Genomic DNA, 23,515 nt, shown 5'->3' on the forward strand with positions numbered 1-23,515 from the left:
ACATATTCAATTCACTCTCTTTCTCCAGGTATTTCTCTCTCTAAAAAAAAAATCTTCACAGCATACACAGGAGTCCACACAACCTCTACCTCTCCTAAAGCCACACTGCTCCTCCCAGATGTTCTGTGCATGATAAAACCTTCTCAATCACCACTCCTATGCACCTTGCAGCCATCACCATGTCTACTTAATAGAGTTGTACCTTTGTAATTCAAGCACTGACTTTTGTCCCATTACCTCTATACAATCATGCTAGACCTAGAAAAAAAATCTTGCCTGGGAGTCAAGGACAACACAGTCCTTCTTGGTCTTCCTCTTAAAGTGCATGATGGTGAGGCAGAAGAGGCCAAACGTAGCTGAGGAGATAAGAAAACATCATTAGAAAACCTGTACAGTTAAAAGTGATTAGATTTTGATGATCATGAAAAACGGATTTTCATGCACAGCTTGTTATCATCATTACCGTATCATTATTATCATCATCATAATATAACTAGGACCTATTTTAAGGAGGGGGGGGCCTTCAATGTTTAGGAGCAGGGAAATTGTAGATTTTCTTTGGAGTGAGGTGGTCCTCAAGGAGACTATAATCCTCTCCGTCTATTGACAATGATACAGCCTCCCCAAAGCTACCTCTTAATCATGATGAAACTATATCCAGCTGGAACATAGTAAACTTTCTGTCTAGGTCTCCTTGTAAGTTGATGCAATCCTCCCTGCTTTTCAATTCCCTCATGACTTATGCATCGTCTGCAAACATAATCAAGTAAAAGCCCATACCCTAATGCCAGTCATTCACACAGATCAAGGAGACAAACAGATGTAGAATAGAACTCTGTGGCATTCCACTGGTGACCTCAACCCATTTTAAGAAGGCTCCTCTGATGTGTCTGTTGTTCTCTTCCCCTAGGATAATGTTCTATTCATTGAAGGATTCTACTCCCATATTTCTGCCTAGTGATGCAAATACAACGTCAAAGAATTTTGGCAGTCCAAACACAATAAAACTACCAAGCATTCTATTCTGTCTAAACCAGAGATAACTCTCAGAAATCTAAAAGGTTTGATACACATGACCTTTCTCTGAAATCATGTTGTCTCTCACTTTAGTAATTTCTCCTCTTGAGAAAGTCATCCATTTTCTTGATTGTCATCTCTTCCAGTACCTTACAGACCACACTCATCAGTGAGAGTGGTCTGGAGTGCAATGCTTCTTACCAGTCTCATTTCTTTGATAGATATGACTGTGTGTGTGTGTGTGTGTGTGTGTGTGTGTGTGTAATCGAAATCAAGACATAAATGTCAAGTGGCATTATCGTAGTTGATTTTTTCTGAAAACTCTTTTTTTAAGGAGTTTGCTGTGGTCATCTTTTCATCAATGTTGCTGTGTCACTTCTTATCTTGAGGGGAAACCAAGATTCAGCCTCACCAAAACAACAGTACATGCAATAATATAAGAAATACTTAAGTCAAATACCAACAAAGCTCTTTTGACAAATTACCTCAGGAAGTTCAAGTGTTCCCCACACAAGACAACAATAGGGGCTTGACAGCACAAAGGTAAAAGATCCTTCAGTCATGGATTATTTATTGATTGGCAGACTAGGGTTGCATTGTCACCCTAGTAACACCTGCCTCTTGTCCCAACAGTATGAAGGTACAGGTTGGGAATGCGGCAGACTCTCATGAAATACTTTTGGGTTTTAATGATGAGTCCTTTCCCTCATCCCAAAAGAAGTCCAGGTGACAGAATAAAATGGAGGTTTGGTGGGAGATGTAGATGAGATATAAGGTCTGTTCTATAATCTGACATAACTTCTGGCAAATGGGTGAAACATTCATTCATATTCCATTCAGGTGAAAAAAAAAGCTCTAAGGATGGTATTTAAACAAACATCATGGTATAATGGGTTATGAACAAATTAGTCACTTTAATGGTGAAGGAAATTTAATACCAAGATAGAAATGGAGTGATAATACCTTATGAATATAAAGTCATCCTTTCTTTGAAATTTCAATGCACTTAATGAAGTTCCTGTGACTTTTTTTCTGTTTTTACAAGACCCACAGTCAACAAGCTGAACAGACTGTCTTCCTTGGAGGAGGAATTCAGTCTTTGGGAATGGGATGTTCACATGTTTTGGGCTGTCATACCTTAACATGGTCATTATGGTTGTGTGAAGATATTGTATTTTGTTCATAAGACAATTTCTTTTTCTGACAAGTGAAAAGACTGATGATTTTTTTCATGGTAATCTTTCTATTTGTGATGGGTTCACAGGAGATAAAACATAAATTCAGTATGTTCTGTGATGTATAAGACAAGAACTAACTAAAATCAATGAAATTCTGACATACTTCTAAGAAGGTTACACATGTAAATAGACTAAACTGAAAGATCCCAAAATGCAACATGATGTGCAGATTGACTTATTTTTCATTTCAATTTCTGCCATCACAAGACTATGAAATGTTGATAAAAGAGGCAACTCACAGGCCAGTATGTACATGACGCCAGTGATGAGTACAGCTGAGATCTGTCGCTGGATGATGCCAAAGCTACCGACCACCGCTGACGCCCCAAGCAGGATGCAGCATACCAGTGAACACGAGATACTCAAGTTCTGCATCCCTGAGGAAAGTCAAAAAATGTTAGGCACTGGAGAAGAAGCAGGGATGGTGGCAGGCACTGGAGAAGGTGTAGGGATGATGGCAGGCATTGGGAAAGGTGTAAGGATGATGGCAGGCACTAGGGAAGGTGTAGGGATGATGGCAGGCATTGGAGGAAAGGGATGATGGTAGGCACTGGGGAAGGTGTGGGGATGATGGCAGGCACTGGGGAAGGTGTGGGGATGATGGCAGGCAACGGGGAAGGTCCAGGAATGATGGAATGAAGACATCGATGGATGTCGAAGGGTAGCTGTAGTTAATGGTAGGCAAGAAGTAATGAAAGGTTCAGGTAAGATCTAGAGGGTCTGGGAGGATGAGGGGTAGTAGGATGTACTAGAGAGGTTGAGGGGTAGTAACACATACTGGAGAGGTTGAAGGGTAGTAGAACGTACTGAAGAGGTTGAGGGATATATATACAAGTACTGGTGGAAGGTTGAGGGGTATCAGCAGGTAATGGTAGGGTTGAGAAATTGGAGCAGGTACTCGAGGTGGTCAGAGTCGTGGTGTATCCGAGTGATGTCAGATACTGAGGAGTTAGGATATGAGGGAAGGTTAAGAGCTGGTGACCAGTAAGAGATGAGGTTGAAGTATAAGGTACTTGGGGAGGTCAAGGAAAAATGGAATGTAGTAGACACCAAAAAGCAAAGACAGTAACTAGGAACGGCTGAGAGGCAGAATCAGGTAGTAAAGGCCGTTGTTAAAGGCGAATGGCAGCAGAAGTATAGAGGGTGGGGAAGTCTTAGAGTTAGTGGCATGTGCTGGGAGAGCTGAGGGCTCGTGGTAGGCAGTAAATTAACCTGAGAGGTCGCATCAGGGTTAGGGAGAGGGTGAGAGGAAGCGGTAGGCCCTGGCGAAGGGAAAGAAACTGGGTACAATTCTTACCAGTAAATGTTTATATTTCGGTGTTAATGTATTCAGAATAAAGCCATATAAGGTGTATTCTCAATGCTTTGTGTCTCATGCAATTCAAACATTAAACCTTATGGGAAACTTATTTTTTTCTGTCACTTAAGCCTAGGAAGACAAATAATCTTAAGAAAATGGGTGACTTGCCATAATAACGTGGACCAACTCAAAAAGTTTTCTTTTTTCTACCTGTACAATAATGAACATTACTGAACATGTACAATGATGAAGTACAGGTAGAGTGAGAGAGAGAGGGGGAGAGACTTACTGGTGACCCAATCATCATTCTTCATGCTGCTGCGATAGCAAGAAGTGACAGAGACAGACCCAGACTTACTCTGCACCCAGTCATTCTTATCACTACTCTTCGCGAAGTGTGGCGAGAGGTAGTTGATGCAGCCAAAGAGAGGGAAGCCCTGGTCTCGGAGGTGCTTCTGTTCCCGTTCTGTGGCAAAGGAGGAAAAACTGATGAGATGTGGTAAGCCATGATCACAAGGTTTGAAGGGTAGAGGGACGATGGTCCTGCTTCAAGGGACATAAAACAAATATATCAAAACACATCAGAGAACAAGGACGTAAAACTCCACTCAAAAGGAACAGGTGTACTAATGCTATACAAAATAATGTAACTGGACTATAATATCATACCCAAAATTGTGTTAAATGAAGCGGCTTACCCTTGGGCATGGAAGATCAAGAACATGAAGGAACATCTGAGACGATTAAACTCTGGAGGTTATCCAACAACTTGTACTGACAATGATCGTGTGTTGTAAATGATTGGGTGTGGGTTACGATGGAGAAACAAATATACATACGAAACTGCAAACCAGTGCAAGAGGACTGGACGTGACGCCATGAAACTAGCGTGATATTGTATAACAATTGTTCTGAGGATACTAAGCCGAGACATCAGTGACTAACGTCAAAAGAGATTTGTTCTCTGGTCCTCTCGAATTCAATCGTCAGCTGCAGTTTGATACACAACTGTAATTCTACCTGCGGTGTATCGATTCAGATGAATGGCTTACCACTTGCATGTTCAGTATTGGGAACGATACCTTTGACATTTCTATTTTTTCATGTGATGACGTACAGGTTCAGAAGGAAGGGTGGCGAGGAACCTCAATGCCATACACGGGTTGTTCTGAACACCCCATCCGTTCTCGTAATCCCATCAAGAAGAGCAGCCTCAGCACAGCTGGCCAGAATTCCCGATGTAAGCAAAGTCGGTTAGTTACCAGAAACTACACCCTGAGGATGCGTCAAATCAGACATTTTCTTTTTTTTTATATTTCAGTTGGTATTTCTCTGAAGTGATAGTCACTGATCTGACCAAGTGTGACACATAAAGTACGATCAGCGAAGTTACTGACCACAAAACTAAGATTTGGGACACTCGCAGGGACTACTTTTATTTTGAACTGATCCACCGCCTTCCTCATGACAGTGCTCCAGAGAAAATGACATCGTGCATTATTAACGTATGTACGTACACCCGAGTTGGTTTTGCCAAGGACATGAGGACTAGTACATCCATACTAAGTCTGCTGAAGACTCGATGGGAATTCGCAAAGCCACAGTAATCAGAAACATAGACCCGTGCATACAGAAAGATAGATACACGGTTTGGTTCTCTCATGTAAGGAGAGACGTGTGTATGGTATAACATATACGTCTAGACATAAGAATGGATTCTGACGGCTCCTTGATTTTACTAAGGCTGAGTGTCTGTAAAATAGGAATCCTGGATCGAAATCCTTGATGATTTCGTAAAGGTGATGGATGATCGAAGGGTAGCAAGTTCCAAGACGTAACTCCCCACGTTCTCAGCGGGGCTGGAACGTTACCAACTTGACAACCATCTCCCCTCCCACCCGACAGAGAGAGAGAGTAGTAACGAGGTCAATGTATATTTTCTCCGTATATACATACTGCGTGCAAGTCAATGTAGACACAAAAATTATTTAGATGAACCTGAATAAAAGTAAATCGTAAAATAAATCACTTTCAGAGCAATGAAGAACTGCTGCTTAGGTAGTACCTCCTTCTACTTTCACAGCCTGAGAGCATTTCAGTGGAAGGTCTCACGCAAAGTGATGAAGCATGAAGCAAGTGACGCTGAGCTGTTCCAGTTGTTCTCTCTATCAGGTTTTCAATCCCTAAAGAAGGCACTAGAAATCTGGACTACAGAGGGCGCGGGTATTAAGTTCAGCCACTGTATATAAGGAGCCAGATTTTTTTTCTCACTCTCTCTGTGTTCCTGCTGTGGTCCTCAACAGTTTAAAGCAAAACATCTGCCCACATCCATAAATAAATCAATCTTCTTTAACTCCCTAAGGACACCTGACCACTCCTTGAGAACCATCTGGCTCCCCTAGGTCAATTCTGAAGTCACGTCGTCATATGAAACTAAAGGGTCGTTTTCAGGGTCGTATACCCCTGTGGTCAAGGACAGTACTGTCTTGCCTCAAAGGGTCAATAACATTCCTACAGACGCCAGGGGTCAGAGGGTCAATGGTTTCAAATGGAGAGTGATGTACCAAAAGCGACTCTCAGGGCGAAGGCCTTATCCTAGCCACAGACAGGTCCTGCACCTACCTACCACACCCAGCCGTCTTCAGGTGTCATGGTTCAGAGGCTTCTAAGACCCTCTGTGACCCCTGTGATCCTTGTGCGCTACCTCACAAAGGATGAGCATGGGGGTGCACAATGAATCATGCCGGGGTTTAACGGAACAAATCAAATCCAGTCCGTCCACACACACACGTCAGTTCACTTACTTGGCTCTCTCGCTGTAAAATGGCGTGCATACGAGTGGGTTTAATCACAAACAACCAGTCACTATCTATCTATATACATACATTGTATTTTTTTATATTCTTGATATTCATTTCCTTACGCATCACCAGAGCTTGGTTCGGAGTTAGACTAGCGCACACTAGGCACGAAACATCGTCCGCACGAACGTGTCTGGGACGGTGGGCAGAATATTTCATGTCTTTTAACGGCAAGTTAGGCAAGAGAATTCGGTGGTCTTGTTGCACAAGCTGAGCCAAGAGGAGGTCGCTTCGAGTACCAGTGGAGAGCTGAAAGACCAAACACGATAAGTTAAAAAAAAAAGAAAAAGAAAAAAGATTAGAGGCGGGCGGGGGCTCCACGAGCGTACACGTCCCTTCAGGGTAATGATACAGCTGTATGAAGAGCAGTGAGGGGCTTGGTCTAGGAGGAGAACTCTGGTGTCCATCCGGGCGGGCGGACGCGGGCCGACCCACAACACTACCTACATCCAGCCAAAAATAACAAGGAAAGCGCCTTTCCCCTGAGAAAGGAAGTTGGAGGGAGGGAGAGGGGGAGGGTGGTCAAGAATTGTGGCGCACCAGACCACTCCCTCCCTCCCACGGTCAACATATTGGGGACGGGGGGTGGGTGGGGGGTTGTCAAGATGTAGGGGTGAGGTTAACGACGGTTATCTACACGGGGAAGGGGGGGGGGGGATGGACTGGGGCAACACAACAAGAGATGTGTAAACATGCAACGTCTCGTCATACGTTGTTGAGGGAGGTTATGATACTACTAGTCTTGCCTCCTCCTCCTCCTCCTCCTCCTCCCCGTGTACAGTAACACTCGACATTTCCACGAGCTTCATCCTCCTAGCCCTCACTCACTTATTCCAGCGTTCAACAACTTACGGCAGCTTTCACCAACTTATCCCAACCTTCATCACGTTATCCCAGCCTTCACCACCTTAACCTAGCCTTCACCACCTTACCCCAACGTTTACATCAAGAAAGTATGTAGGAAGCTGAAAAAAAAAACCTTCCAATCCATGGTTCAACTATTCCTTTTCTAAGGCCATTCAGGCAAGGGATCAGTCATAGCTTGGGAAAATCTCTCCTTCCTCTGACTCCCATTCAGCATTGATCACTGCCCGTAATCATTGCAAGTAGGTTATCCGTGAGGTAAAGGGGTGATAACCTCTCCTGTGGTACATCCAGCCCTTAAGAGTCTTAGGGTAACCGTTCTGACCCCTCCAACTATCGTCCTGCTGCTCTGACATTTACCATTTCCAAAGTCTTCGAATCCCACCTCAACTCCCATGTCCTCAGACATGGGGAAAAGTCTTCTACACATTTTCTCCTATCTATCACTGATTCCCTTCCTTCCATACAAAAAAAACCAAATGCATTCATACGCTGACGACTCAACATCTGCATTCATCTAACATTCTTCAATTCTGCTGCTGCTCCTCCTCCTCTACCTTCTCATGTCTTGCCGAATATGAACTGACACATCTTAAAAGACAGGTTTTCCTCACTTCCTCAAAAATTCGTAAGTACTTCTTTCCCTTGTCTCTTCTTTTCTCCCCATTTTATTAACCTCTTCTATATTTCAATTAAGGCTCGGCCTTGATGTGGACTTATGTCTGTGACTGGAGCCTCCGACGTAAAAAAAAAAAAAAAAAAAAAAAAAGGTGGATAGAGAGGAGGCGATAAGATGAAGGGACTAACTGGCAACCAGATTTGCCCCTCCCCCCAGGAGAGAGAGAGAGAGAGAGAGAGAGAGAGAGAGAGAGAGAGAGAGAGAGAGAGAGAGAGAGAGAGAGAGAGAGAGCTGGGTTAAATATTTGCACCAGTGACTCTGGGCGTCTTCAAACACACACTCAGCCGTTCCATCAACCTCTGGGTCAGACACTTCTTCCTACACACACACACACACACACACACACACACACACACACACACACACACAGTTCGATATTTTCTGAACAAAGATCTGGACCATACGTAAAGACAGAGAGATAATGAATGATACGAGGCCGTAATACCTGCCACCAAAGAATGATCACATATGGCAATGCTCACAACCACACTTACTCCGCAATATGAATATCGTCACTCAAAAATGTTTATATTCAGAGCATAACACAATAACTCTATTTTCCCCCCACTGTCGTCATACGAAACAAAGAAAAAAAATATATAATGATATATATTTGGGACGTTCTGGAACTTCTGTCCCTCCGGTTTTTTTTTTATACGACGCGAGGACTATTGTATTTCTAGTTATTCACTGCAAACGCTGACGCTCTCTCTATCTCTCTCTCTCTCTCTCTCTCTCTCTCTCTCTCTCTCTCTCTCTCTCTCTCTCTCTCTCTCTCTCTCTCTCTCTGTGTGTGAGAAGAGTAATCGAAACTGCACCAGGAGAAAAGGTCGGAAGGGAGCATAAACGCCGCTCTGACTCGGACCGAACCCACAGACGACTCTCCACAGCGGTGGTGGCGTAGCTGGGGAGGGGAGGGCGGCCACTGTCCTGGCGGGTGGCGGCCTGCAGCTGGGGGTGTGTGTGGTTGAGGAGGAGGCTGAGCTGCTAGGGGGGAGGATGAGGAGGTGCGGTCAGCATCTTCGGTGATGGAAGGTTGCGCTGGCGTGACGGGTACGTGGGAAGAAGGATGGACCAACGCAAGGCCCCGTGGGCTTCCTCCCAGTCTGTTCTTACTCCCGTGACCCACCCCTATCATATGTCCTCCTTCTGCTCCGTGTCCTCCTATGTCCTCTCTCTGCCTCATAGCTAGATCATTGCTCCGTGACCACCTAACACACACACACACACACACACACACACACACCCCATGACTCGCACTGTTTGTACGAGATCCCAGATCCTTGACCTGTGTTCTCTAAGATTAGGAAGGCACACTGACGTATGTCTGCGCGGCTGGTCTCTGCCGAGTGAGCAGCCACTGGCCGTATCGTAACAAGTGAGAGAATTTTCAGCAGCAATGGTCTGTGCTCCTCGAGATACAGCGAGATATTCAGTGTGGTTTTGCATCATTCTCTAAGTTTCAGGCGTCTTATGCCAGGCCTGCGAGATGTCAGTGTCTTTTGAACGAATCAAAAACGAATCAGAAGAGCTCGCTATAAACAGATGTGACGCGAAACATAGGCTGGTCATCATTACCCGTGGTTCGTACCGTCTCACTCAAGGAGCTAAAACGCAAGTTTCTTCCCAAGATCCCAGTGTTCATCGTCCCGTTAAGAGTGAGCCAGCAACGCCTCTCTGGTATGTCACGACCTGACCTGACATGACCTGCTGAGGACTTGCCCAGAGGAACCTGAGACAACCAGGTCATGATGACATGAGACCCTTGGGCGGTCTCGTAAGGGGATGTACGCCACTCTTAAGGTTGGGACGTGTCTCATCTCCCCCACGCCGTATCAAGACGCACACGCTCCACTGAAATGCATAACGGTAAAATGGGTTTTCGATCTCCCGTCGCGTATCCTTAGGGGCGGGGATCAAAGTCATCCTCATAAACCTGGTGGGGTGTGGAGGGCGTACATCCTCCTCCTCCTCCTCGGCAAGTGTGCTGGGGAGACTCAGAACGATCCCCAACCAGCCTCAAGAGGTCAGGTCAGGGTCCTGACCTAGATTAAACGGGCAAAACTTTTCAAACGTGACTGTGACGCACTTCGTAATTCCCGTGTCACCAAAGAGGGAGAATTCCCTTACGATTTTTTTTTGTAGGTGGAATCCCTGTTTGAAAAAAAAAAATGCCTACTATACCACAAGTAATGGATAAGGTTTGAGAACTTTAATAACGGGAAATACCACGAAAAATACCTTCCTGAAAATAATCCTTAGTTATATGTTCAATGATTAAATGTAAAGGAATAATACAAAAGATATTTCACAGGGACTTTGTACAAAGATAATAATAGAATACAAGAGGTTGCAGGGCTAATGACTTTCCTCATAAATCACTGGTCGTTAAACCGGCCAATCATGATGGCCAGGGAACGTAAACAGGAAAGCCAAGCAAATGCGAAAAAAAAATCTCTGAAAGGATGTAAAGAAACATTTCTTCGGCAGCAGAGCTGAAAACGCGTTGGGGGAAAAAAAAAAAAAAAAGGACAGTGAAGTTGAAAAGGAACGTGCATGACATGAGAAAATTCAGGAGTTAGTTTAAACGATATGTTTAAACGGTAAAAGGCGAGGTCCTGGAAGTTGAACAACTCCCCACCACCACACACACACCACCTCACTACACACACACGCAGACCTGTAAGCCCAAGTAAATCACATTCTTTTTCCATCCAGATCTATGTCATCCAGTCATCATACTCCTGACGTGGACACGAAATCTGTGGGGAATGAATACGGAATCCTAGCCTTGGCTTCGTGGAAACCAGGTCGGAATAATACGTGGAAAAAGAGCCTGACTCAAATAATCCGTTGAGGGAAGCCTAACTCGAATCATGTTTGGAATGAAGCCTAACTCATCACAAGACCTGAGTGGTGAAAATAATAATAAAAAAAACGCCAATAAAATCTAAGCGTTTTCTACACCATAAAGTTGGAATCCAAAACATCAATCACTGGAACCTGGAAGTCTCCTAAATCAGTCAGTCTTCACTAGAGAGAGAAAGAGAGTGTGTGTGTGTGCAGGGGAGAAACTGTGCGGCAAGTTTAGCTAGGCTAGTCATGGCAGATGAGGTACGGTAGCCTCTTAACTCCACCCGAAACCTGACTGTTATGTATGGTAGCCTCTTAACCCCATCCCAACCTGACCATAATGGTATATTCCTTTGGAATATAAGACCTGGCCTCTAACCTGACCTTTGGGATGTACCGTCGCGCTCATGGTGAGGGGCCCCAGCACGCTTCACGGGTAACTGATCTATATCGTCGCGCAGCCAAGCATATATGTTAATCCACGATGATAGGTTACCACCACCGTCTCTTACCCCATCTTCCCATCCCCTAACCTCATTATCCTCCGTCATCCCATCCCCCCGTAACGACATTCGAATACACACGATGACAGCAGGCGAGAGATCGGTCCAGAGGCGACGGCCGAAGGTCGCCACCATACAGACGGTTAATTAATGACGTCGCCCTTCCCTCACACCACCTGTCAACCATTCGCCCACCTGCGGCAGACGCACGGCTTTTCATATTCATGTTGGTGGAGTACGCCATGATTATACGCCCTCCTACTTCAAGGAGATTACGCCTTTGGGAAGGGTGGGGTGGGGGATCGCGCTTGGTTCCTTCTCTGGATCCTGCTTTTAGGGTGACAATATTGAGAAGGGAGGATTCTCAGAACCCCCATTCGTTGCCGCCCCTCTCAGTCCCTTTCTATGACATCTCTCTCTCTCTCTCTCTCTCTCTCTCTCTCTCTCTCTCTCTCTCTCTCTCTCACACACACACACACACACACACACACACACACACACACACACACGAGAACCCAAACATGTGCACATGTCTCAGCAATGTACAAATAATAATCAAAGATTATAGTAAGTAACATGAACGTTACCATTTTCTATAAATAGACAAGTGAATATAAGATAACAGAAATATCCACCCTTACGCCCGTGAACTTAGAAATCATAAAAAAATAAAACTATATCATCACTGTCGTGGACGGCATGGATCAGATGTTCTCCGGGTATCAAACATAGCAAGCTACTGAAAGACGATGAAACTGAAAATCCCACGTTATTTTTTTTGTCTGGTTCTGACGCCACTTTCTCTGTGAACCAAACTTCAAAAGCCACGCTTTTACACTCATAAATTAGTAAGAATTCGCGATGGTGACACAAAATACTCTGTAAAAATACATAGGCTTTTGAAAGAACATTTTTTTTTTATCTAGCGTAATCCTGTTGCTCAATTATTCATTTTCAAATAAGGTAATCTAATTCCGTTTTGAGAAAAAAAGAATAAACTGTAGCATATCGCTTCACGAGAAATCACCTAAATTGCTTCCTAGAAATAAACTTTTAATGTGAAGTAACGAACTCTAACGAACGATGGCCTGTGAAAATAAAGGAAGTTTCTACCCAACTTTACTGCCAAAAATCTCTTAAAAGTTATCCATATTACAGATATACATTAATATCCCCCCTAACCCAGTTTTTTTTTTTTCAAGTCGGAACCTCCATAAAACGCGCGCGCGCACAGAAAAAAAAAAATCTTAGCCGCTTTTAACACGCAGAGTTCTGGTGCGTTTGAGTGGCCATGAGAAAGGCGTTTTATACGACTTGACTCCTGTGTCAGGAAGCCCCCACGCCCCACTCGCCGTGCAAACATGAATTTCCTTTGATAATATGAGTTCTGGATCATTGAAGATAGAGGTATTCATGAATATATATATATATATATCGGTCGACATGATCTATAGCTATATTTCTGGTGTCGATCAGTTCATAGGACAAGTCCAAAGTCAATCCTTAACTCGACATTAAGATACTGTTATTATCTAATAAGTAAATATAATGAAAACTGATTAAGGTGTATGGTGTACTGGCGTGCCAAAAGAAGCAGAAATTTTAACCAAAAACGGAGGTAGTCTTCATATAAGAATTCTATATTTTGGATTCTGATTATAAAGGAAATTAACGATGCTCATTTCTCAAGCCAACTTTGTTTAGTCAGGATTATCAAGTTAACAAACAGAAATGTAACTCATCGAAATTCCCTAACAATTCCTTCCCGGAAGATCGAAAAAAAAAAAAAGACGAATGTTGAAAAGTTTTCACCGGAAAATCTAATGACATCCAACGGAATTCATTAAATCACGAAAAAAAAGAATGCAATTCATCATATCAAACTTCTAACTAGATAGCGTACTTTGACGAGGTATAAACAGAAAGTCTGGACGCAAAAAAAAAAAAAATGTACAAATGAGATGAGAGATCGCTACCTCCTCACTTCCTCAGAGCAAACTTGGCTCTGTCAACGCCGAAAACGCCGCAAAGGATTATGGATCGCCGTGGATGAGGAGGAGCTCGTTGGCTTGCTGCTCGCCTCCCTCCCTGCTTGCTTCTACTACCTCGGCTTGGAGCTCGTTGGCTCGCTGCTCGCCTCCCTCCCTGCTTGCTTCTACTACCTCGGCTTGGAGCTCGTTGGCTCGCTGCTCGCCTCCCTCCCTGCTTGCTTGCTTGCTTCTACCTCGGCTTGGACGCGCGGGGAAGCACCGGTGTTGGCTGCTGGCTCATGCCGGGTCGTGAGGTACGCTACACAACGTCCAATTCCCTGCACCAGTTAATGGTACCTTGATCCACGGGAATGATCGGGTCCAATACACACATTCGCTCCCTGCACCAATTAACGTATATACCTGTTCCATTTTTCTTTACCTCGCCTTTTGGAAAAATGGCAGTGTCAAATAAAACGTTGTTTTAAGTATACAGCAATAATTCGCTGCAATGCTGACTTCGTGATAATAGCAAAGTCTGTGAATGACTGACGTACTTAAAAAAATTAAAAGAAAGAGGGTGAATTCATAAAGTGACCCAAATCTCTTTGGAAACACTTTAGTTCTTATTAATCACATCTATTCCTCCATCTTCCTCCCCTCCCTCCCAACGCGAGCCAGAGTGGGATGCTGCCGTTTGTTGACGCTTGGGTCGAACGGTGTTCGCTCGGGGATCAACTGCAACGCAAACCTCCAGCGTGACGTCACGTAAACAACTTTAGAACGAAGCAACGACGCACGTGAGGATGAACCTCGGTCCACCAGGAGACAAAGGAGAGAGTTACTGACACCACAGACTGAGGAGGAGGCGAACTGAGCTAAGGAATTAGTGGTAATAACACTGGGTCTTTTCATGATGTACCTGCCAAGGTTTTGATGAGCGTCAGTTTTCTTGTTTCCTTCCTCAATATTTATTTAGCCTAGTCGCGGAAGCCACCCACACCAGACACCAACAGACTACAGAGAATACATACTATATATTTTTTTCCGGTATAGCTTCATTACGCCCTTCTTTCGTCAATGCCAAAGTACAAAATTGTGTAAACATACGCAAGATAACTATTCGAACTCCCTTCCTCACCACCCGGCACGGGCCATAGCGAACTGGTTTCGAACCACCCTACTCCAAAGGAAGGCCTAGCTATGAGTCACGACAGTGTGAACAAGACACAAACAATGGCACTCATTACATACCGATATCCTTACGGACAATCGCCAAATCCTCCAAGGGAATATTCAAGAAATGGAAAAACCCTCTTGATATACTGGTACTCAAGTTATCGTAGCCACACACACTCACACACAAGATCGCTGTCATTAAAACGACAACAAATGAAGGCAGATGGACCCCCCTTCGACAAGCTAACTCCTCGAAATAAGACGCAACATTTAATGAAAGGATATTCAATATAAGATGAGGAACGCTGTTAACAGAGGCAAAAACCTGTATCGTCTCTTCCATCGCGGAAACGAGGAAGCCAATCAATTGACAGCATCAGCTGCATATAAAGTATATTGAAGTTAAGCTCATTAAAAAAACCTGTCACCTTATATATATATATATATATATATATATATATATATATATATATATATATATATATATATGTATATATATATATATATATATATATATATATATATATATATATATATATATATGTATATATATATATATATATATATATATATATATATATATATATATATATATGAATGACTGACCCACCGCTCTATTACGTATTGGTAATAACATCATCATAAACACGAGGAGCAGAGATAGTGTGGGCGCCACACACACACACACACACACACACACACACACACACACACACACACACACACGTAGAGTTTACGATGAAAATTGGAGAGAGAGAGAGAGAGAGAGAGAGAGAGAGAGAGAGAGAGAGAGAGAGAGAGAGAGAGAGAGAGAGAGAGTCACACTGGCTTTACAGAATAGTGCGGTGAGCGTTACTATGGCGAGGGGGGATGTGGGCTGCCTTGGCTCGCTCGCTGCTTCCTCCTCCTCCTCCTCCTTACCCCCTGTAGTCCGCAGTCGGTTGTCGCAACCCTGCGCTCTGACGTCACCAATCGATGCGTAGCTACTGTCTCTCACCCACCCCACCCCTCCCAACCTCCTTCCTCCCCTACAGTGTACGGGACGGTGACGTCATCCCCCCGACGTCACGACTCTCCCGTAAAATCACCCGAGAGGTTGTGACTCCACCGTTGCCAGTCACCCACCCACCCAGGCCAGTAATTCGTGGCATAACTGCATGCGACGTTTACGACGATCATTTGTGGTTCTGTTGCAGCCACTTGGCCACACCAGCAGGTGCGTGTGTGTGTGTGTGTGTGTGTGTGTGTGTGTGTGTGTGTGTGTGTGTGTGTGTGTGCAGACAGTCAGTAACAAGTCTTGCATGCCGAGACACATAACGAAAGACTTTGTCTATACGTTCAAAATGAATATCGCCCCTCCATTCTTGCTTCTTCCTTAACTGTACGTGTTCATATGAACATTTTGATTATTCCAGTATTGTTCATCTAATATGCTAACTGTAGAGTTAAGGAAGCGCGCGCCCCCCCTCCCCACCTAATAACAAAAAAGAGATGCTCATTTGAACACAGAAGAGAGTGCATGGTGACAATTATTTCCCTTCCGACTCAGTAGCCACCTCCCTCTTCATCACTATGATCAAGTTCTGCCACTGATTGTCTTCCCTTTTCAGTTCTAAATGACTGATAACATCCTCCTCCTCGACTGATCTTCACAACTCTCCTGATTGATCAACAACTACGTTAATCATTCAACTGTATTCATCAACGTATTCACAATGTATACTTCCTCATGCCCTGTGGTGTGGCCATCATCTCTGTCAACAGGAAGTACTGTGAAGATACCTGAGAGGCTAACACAGCACCAGGCAGATGGATGAGTTGTCCAAAGAGGGTGAAGAGGTTCCCACGGAGGGTGGAGGGAAAGGTGGGCAGCCAGGCAGCGAGGATGGGTGACCAGGGAGGTCTGATGGGTGAGACGGCCCCTACAGGGTGGATGAGTCGACTAGGGAGGGTACATGGGAGTATATGGGAAGGACAGATGACAGGAGACCTGATAGACCATGACGAGGTTATCGCCGACCACAATCTTACTTGTAGAGGAGATGAGGCAGTAATGCAACTCCCCACCAAGAGCGTATATAGAGTAGGGACGGGGGATGAGAGCACCCCACTGAGCTGTATACAGTAAAGTCACTCAACAATAAGGCTGATTCAGATGTTTTCTACAACTGTTCTAACCTTTATGGTCATCCTTCGGAAGGGAGAATACTGTTGCTTCCTGGCCAAAGCAGTTCCTTCTGTACTTACGAAGCTCCAGCAGCTCTCAGGAAGCTGGACACGTCCACCGGTCGTGAACACAGATCGTAAAGTGTTGTGAGGTGTATGTATTATACTGAGGTGTGTTAGTGATTTACATGTACCTCCTTCCCTAAGACACAGAAATACTTGTATGATAACAGACATATTCTGTACTTACAAAAGGATATGAATGTTTCATCGAACACAACTAACTCCCTTGATTGCTGTTTTATGTCATCCAATATCATATAATTAATTTCTTTGAAAAAACGAAACAAAAGGTCGCAGCGCTCATATTAAACTTCCATCTCTACAATAACTATATTCAATTTCATGAGGATTGGACTACTATGAGTGACTCACTATTCACATAACTCAAAAAATGTGTACTTAGATATCAATCGTATTTTGAGCTTTTCTTCATTAGGTTGGCGAGCTCATAGATTACCCACCACCCCTACCCAACATCCCCAAACACAACACAAAAAATCGTGGATACCTGCCAGCTCACCGACCACCACTCCCTCTGGCTCAACAGCCGATGGAAAAATAAAATGAGAAGAAGGATGTAATATGGAGAGAGAGAGAGAGAGAGAGAGAGAGAGAGAGAGAGAGAGAGAGAGAGAGAGAGAGAGAGAGAGAGAGAGAGAGAGAGAGGCGGATGTAGGAAGCCAACTGGATGATATTGTCTGAGGGAGTTGGTAACATTGCTCTCCTGCGACCTTGAGCCCCTTAGCAACACTTGGCCTGCTCGGGGTAAGATTCTGAGCTTATTCAACCGTTACGACTTCCTCATATATATATATATATATATATATATATATATATATATATATATATATATATATATATATATATATATCATACTGTGATGCTGTCTCCCGCGTTAGCGAGATAGCGCAAGGAAACAGACGAAAGAATGGCCCAACCCACCCAAATACACATGTATATACATAAGCGCCCACACACGCACATATACACACTTATATATTTCAACGTATACATACATATACATACACAGACATATACATATATATACATGAACATATTCATACGTGCTGCCTTCATCAATTCCGCCGCCACCCCGCCACACATGAAATGACATATGTGTGTGTGTGTGTGTGTGTGTGTGTGTGTGTGTATGACTTTCTCCTAGTGACGTCAGCTGGAGGGTGACATCAGTCCGTCGATGTCATCATCCTGTGGTTAGTTCGACGGTTCCTCCTGGTGAGTGGTGGTGTGTTCCCCCAGCCTCCCTCCTTCCCTCTCCTCTGCCGCTCAGCCCACACATTAATTTCAGCTTCTTGGCGAGGCACAATGGTTCGATGGGGTTGGGGGGTGGCCTTCCTCCTCTCCTCTCCTCCGCAGACGCGCCCTCCCCTCCGTGTTTGTCAGTGATCCCGGGACAACAATGGACGACTGTGCTGCTACCAAAAGACCGACCAGCCGCCAGCTACCTATGGGGAGGAAGAGGAGGAGGTGGAGGAGGGAACTGCTCGCGGTGGATCGACTCGAGATTTCTACCTGTCGCAGTCGTATTTGAGAGCCTTCCCTCCGTCGGCCCTCAGCCGTTAGCAGGCCAACGCCCGAGAGAGTCTTACACGCTTGCTTCCGTCGTCTTCAGGTGTCGGACGAATGACCACCAACAAATACAGACGAACAAGGACAGGATCATGATGGTCTTTTACAACAAAAACAACAACAACAACAACAGGAGGAGAAGTTTAAGAACACCCGGGACAATGTAGCGTCCCGTCAACTCCATTGTCTTCTCTCACCACCCGTGGCAGGGGACCTCTGGTTACCGTTCAACGTATGGACAACCCTTCGTTTAAACGACTACTTAGGGTCTTCGGGCCAGCGTGGGGTCTACCTGTGTGGATGTACTGTACCCACTGTGCACTACCTGCAGGCCTTTACCTACCCCCACCTGCAGGCCTCCACCTACCCCCGCCAGGCCAGCACTGGGCCCTTGATCAATCAACATTTCTGCTTAGTGCAGATTACAGGAGATGGCAATTGTAGCTTCGTCGCCAGATGATATGAATCGCTCTTGTATAGGAGCTCCTCCACGGCATCCCAGGCCAACCTTTAATCAACCACACCACTCCCTCCCCAGTGACGCGACCTTCAACCCCTCACCGAGTTCAAGACCTCCTCCCTCCCTTCCTCCTGGGGGGGGGGGGGGACATGACCTGCACCAACCCAATACGATCCCCAGAAACAAGATGTTTCAAACACCCCCTTACACCCACAACACAACCCCAGAGACACGGCCTTCACACACACACACACCACCTAGCCACCACCACCACGAACTTCAGCAACCTCCTCCCTCCATCTCCTCCTCCTCCTGCCCCCACCATCAAACACCCCCTTACACCCACAACAAAACCCCAGAGACACGGCCTTCACACACACACACACACACACACATCCAGCCACCACCACCACGAACTTCAGCAACCTCTTCCCTCCACCTCCTCCAGCCCCCACCACCACGACCCTAGGAACACGACATTCGATCCCCGCCAACCAACCTCTCCGTCCGCCACACTCCACCAGGACCTCTAGACATACGACCTTCAAAGACCCCTCGTCTACCAGTACGACCTCCCGGGGTCTACCTGAGCTAGACGAAGCCCAGCTGACACGTGAGGCAACGATAACTGGTACTAGCGTGTGGCGCAAGATCATATCACCCTCCCCACACAGCCACCTGTCCCACACACACACACACACACACACACACACACACACACACAGCCCTCACTCTTGTAGCTGAGGAAGGCAGTCTCCACAGCAGTGGCTTTCTGCGCCTCACATGACACGGGTTATAGGTGCAGGCGTGGTTCACGCCCTCGCCATATATTACGCCAGGGGTTCGACTTCGTGGCTCACGCCCTACACGACATATTACAGCAGGGTTCGACTTCACCGGTGAAGCTCCCTCACACTATCAGAACTTCCATCTCGAAAGTTCGACTTCCTACGTTTTCACGTCTTCACACGGCAATATTCAGCGACAAAAAAAGAGAAAAAAAAAACCCATTCTGGGCAAGCTAAAAATTTTGAATGATGTGTCACGTGGACATTATTGGATCTTATCTATACCTCCAAGTTTTCAATACCTGAAATCACTTGACTGACGCCCAAAACCGACACCAGAGGTCGACCCTGGACCGACTCACTAGCAATATCAACACAGATGAATTATAAAGCGTCTCTTTGCTGCCTCCCACTAACCTTGTGGCCCAGCCCCTGAACCACTGAATAAACTGAAGCCGTGGCTCAACAGACGTGACACCTCAACAGCAAGGCTTGGTGTTATACACGTCAGGCTGAAGGAAGGCGTGGTATCATAAACGTACCGCAGGAGGAAGGCGTGGTGATATATACATGTCAACAGAAAGGCGTGGTATCATACACGTCAAGAGGAGGAAGGCGTGGTGTTATATACACGTCAACAAAGAGGCGTGGTATTATAAACGTCAGTAGGAGGAAGGCGTGGTGATATATACGTGAACAGAAAGGCGTGGTAATATGCACATCAACCACAAGGCGTGGGTTGTGTCACACACGTTAGCAGGAGGGAGGCGTGGTATTATAAACGTCAGCAGGAGGAAGGCGTAGATACACGACAACAGCAAGACGCGGTATCACACACGTCAGCAGGAGGAAGGCGTGGTGATATATACACGTCAACAGCAAGGCGTGGTGACATAACACGTCAGCAGGAGGAAGGCGTGGTGATACATACACGTCAACAGCAAGGCGTGGTATTATACACGTCAACAGCAAGTCGTGCCGTCACGAACACGTCAACACAAGTCGTGGCGTCACACACGTCAACACAAGTCGTGGCGTCACACACGTCAACAGCAAGGCGTGGTGGCGTCACACACGTCAGCAACAAGAGGCCGCGCAGCCCGGCAGCAGGAGGGCGTGGTGGTAGCATGACAATGTCTTCTTCAGCCAACACATCTGGAAACTTCTGAGACTCCGTGGACCCCTAAAACCACTTTCACTTAATTGTTCGCTACATCGACTGTGAGAGGAAATGACCCGATCATAGAAGTGTAAAAACAAAGTAAATATATATATTTTTCTCAGATTATGAAGACGTAATATGAAAAAAAAACTCGTTTGATATAAAGATTAAAGAGAGAGAGAGAGAGAGAGAGAGAGAGAGAGAGAGAGAGAGAGAGAGAGAGAGAGAGAGAGAGGTTACTTTGTACACAAGAGAGAAACGTCTGGCTAGACTAGTAGGATCTGAGCGTCTACACTCGGACGTCTCTAACCAAGCGTAGCCAAGTTTGAATATAGTCCAACCAATTTCAGCTCCCAGATGTAGTTGCTATAACAACCTCCACATATTCCCTTGACGAACATACCGGTTCTGTTTAGAGTTTCGTCTCCATCTTTGTATTTATATATGTGTATTTGTCATCAATGATACATGGGAAATTGTCTTCCGCCTCCGTTTTCTTATACTTCCTACCGTGATGTAACATTCATTTTTTTCCCCACCTCCGTTTTCTGTCATCACTTGACTTACGAAATGTCTTCGGTTCCGGTTCTTAGGAGGAGGGACTGGACGTGGTCAAGGGGGAGGGGCGATACGCGAGCGTGAGGTCGTGTGTGGTGTGTGTGTGTGTGTGTGTGTGTGTGTGTGACGGGCCGAGGTACCGCACTGCGGCACACACAGTACCTTGCAGGTGGTACCTGCCAGGTACTGCGTGTCGCGAGGCCTTATACCTACCTCCCCCGGAGGGCAGACCACACCTGACGCTGACGCGCGGGGGGGTGGTTCGCTGCTCCCTCCTCCTCCTCCACCACCACCCTCCAAGTCTTATCCTCCCTCTCTTCCCACGATCCCACCCCGTGGGCCACGATCGCGCGAGTAGACCCCACTCAAATGACCTAGACAAGGCCAGATCATAATTGCCCCTCGGGGTCGCGTAAACGTCGATTTCCAACCCAAGGCGCTTAAAAGGATGAATATAATCTCTCCCTTCCTCCTTCTCCTCGTTCGTCGCCCCTGTTGTGGATGGTTTATTCTGAGGTGGCTCAGAATAATTCATGCCCCGCTGGATGTGACCTTCAGCCACTGGGAGGGGGGGATGATGGACTGTTGCGGACCATAGTGGCCAGTGACTACCGGGTCTTCATGGTTTCTGACTAACGGAGGAAGGGAGGGAGAACTCAACACCTGTCATCCCAGTACTCAACACCGGTCACCCCAGTACTCAAAACCTGTCATCCTAATACCGAACACCTGTCACCCCGGTACTCAACACATGTCATCCCCAAAACTCAACACCTGTCACACTATGACTCAAATCACAACACCTGTCATCATTCCCAGAGTCAACACCTGCCATCCCCTGACCCAACACTCTGTCACCCCCTTACCCAACACCTGTCTTCCCCTTACCCAACACCCGTCTTCCCCTTACCCAACACCTGTCTTCCCCCTTACCCAACACCTGTCTTCCCCCTTACCCAACACCTGTCTTCCCCCTCAACACCTGTCTTCACCCTTACTCAACACCTGTCTTCCCCCCTTACTCAACACCTGTCTTCCCCCTCAACACCTGTCTTCACCCTTACTCAACACCTGTCTTCCCCCTTACCCAACACCTGTCTTCCCCCTTACCCAACACCTGTCTTCCCCCTTACTCAACACCTGTCTTCCCCCTTACCCAACACCTGTCTTCCCCCTTACCCAACACCTGTCTTCCCCCTTACCCAACACCTGTCTTCCCCCTTACTCAACACCTGTCTTCCCCCTTACCCAACACCTGTCTTCCCCCTTACCCAACACCTGTCTTCCCCCTTACCCAACACCTGTCTTCCCCCTTACTCAACACCTGTCTTCCCCCTTACTCAACACCTGTCTTCCCAATCACTGACTCAATTGAGGCAAGAATTCTGCAGAGGGGGAAAAATATGGGAAAGCAGCGCGGGCCCATGCGACCAGACGCTCCGAGTTCAACATTCTGTCACACGAACTAGAATTCTAAAAGACAAAGAAAGAATTGTGTGTGTGTGTGTGTGTGTGTGTGTGTGTGTGTGTGTGTGTGTGTGTGTGTGTGGTCGGTGGCCCGAACAACGGCGCGGGTGAACGAGGCTCAATAACAAGGCCAATATTGGAAACGGGTAGAGAGGCGTGGGAGACACCCACCCACCCATAGAGAGGCGTGGGAGACACCCACCCACCCATAGAGAGGCGTGGGAGACACCCACCCACCCCTCCGATCGCCCGTGAAGTGAGTTAAACGTGACCTTTGACCCCCCCCCCCCCGAGGGAAGGGTCACTTTGATCTACGTAGACGACCGGAGGAGGAGGAGGAGGAGGAGGAGAAGGGGGAGAGAGGTGTGTGGTGGATAGGAGGGATGGGATTGGGGGAGGATGGGAAGTATCGACTTGCTGCTGCTGCTGTTACTACAAAGGCAGGATGGCCTGGGGTGTTGGGGGGGGAAGGGAGAGAGAGAAAGGGGAGGCCAGCCTTGGGGGAGGAGGGGGAAGATCGCTGCTGGAGCAACACAGGACCTTGAAGGAGGGAAGTGGGGGAGGGAATTGGTGGCCACCGATTCCCCCGGGGGTGTGTGTTTGTGTCGGAGAGAGAGAGAGAGAGAGAGAGAGAGAGAGAGAGAGAGAGAGAGAGAGAGTGTGTGATTCAGGCGCTACCTAGATTAGGTGGTCAATGTCGTAAGCTGTGATTTCGCGCCGCTGAGCGTGGTGGGTTTTGAAGCGACCTGGGCCAATCGCCTCGCAGCTGTTCATGGATGGATAAAGGATCAGAATCT

The 23,515-nt window shown here is 46.3% G+C and overlaps 1 protein-coding gene across 3 annotated transcripts in view; it reads right to left on the bottom strand.

Moving 5' to 3' along the window:
• Window positions 1-23,515, bottom strand: part of LOC139749044 (uncharacterized) — a 119,588-nt gene that overhangs the window by 3,583 nt on the left and 92,490 nt on the right. For 2 of the 3 annotated variants that reach the window (XM_071662462.1, XM_071662460.1), the window contains exons 3-5: window positions 3,845-4,021; window positions 2,495-2,632; window positions 277-356 (exon numbers count right to left, since the gene is read on the bottom strand). In XM_071662462.1, coding sequence (XP_071518563.1) covers window positions 277-356; window positions 2,495-2,632; window positions 3,845-4,021 — 395 coding nt within the window. The remainder of the gene's footprint in view (window positions 1-276; window positions 357-2,494; window positions 2,633-3,844; window positions 4,022-23,515) is intronic. The other variant, XM_071662461.1, reaches the window with a different exon arrangement.

The sequence above is a fragment of the Panulirus ornatus genome, chromosome 6 (genome assembly GCF_036320965.1).
Source record: "Panulirus ornatus isolate Po-2019 chromosome 6, ASM3632096v1, whole genome shotgun sequence".
Classification (NCBI taxonomy): domain Eukaryota; kingdom Metazoa; phylum Arthropoda; class Malacostraca; order Decapoda; family Palinuridae; genus Panulirus; species Panulirus ornatus.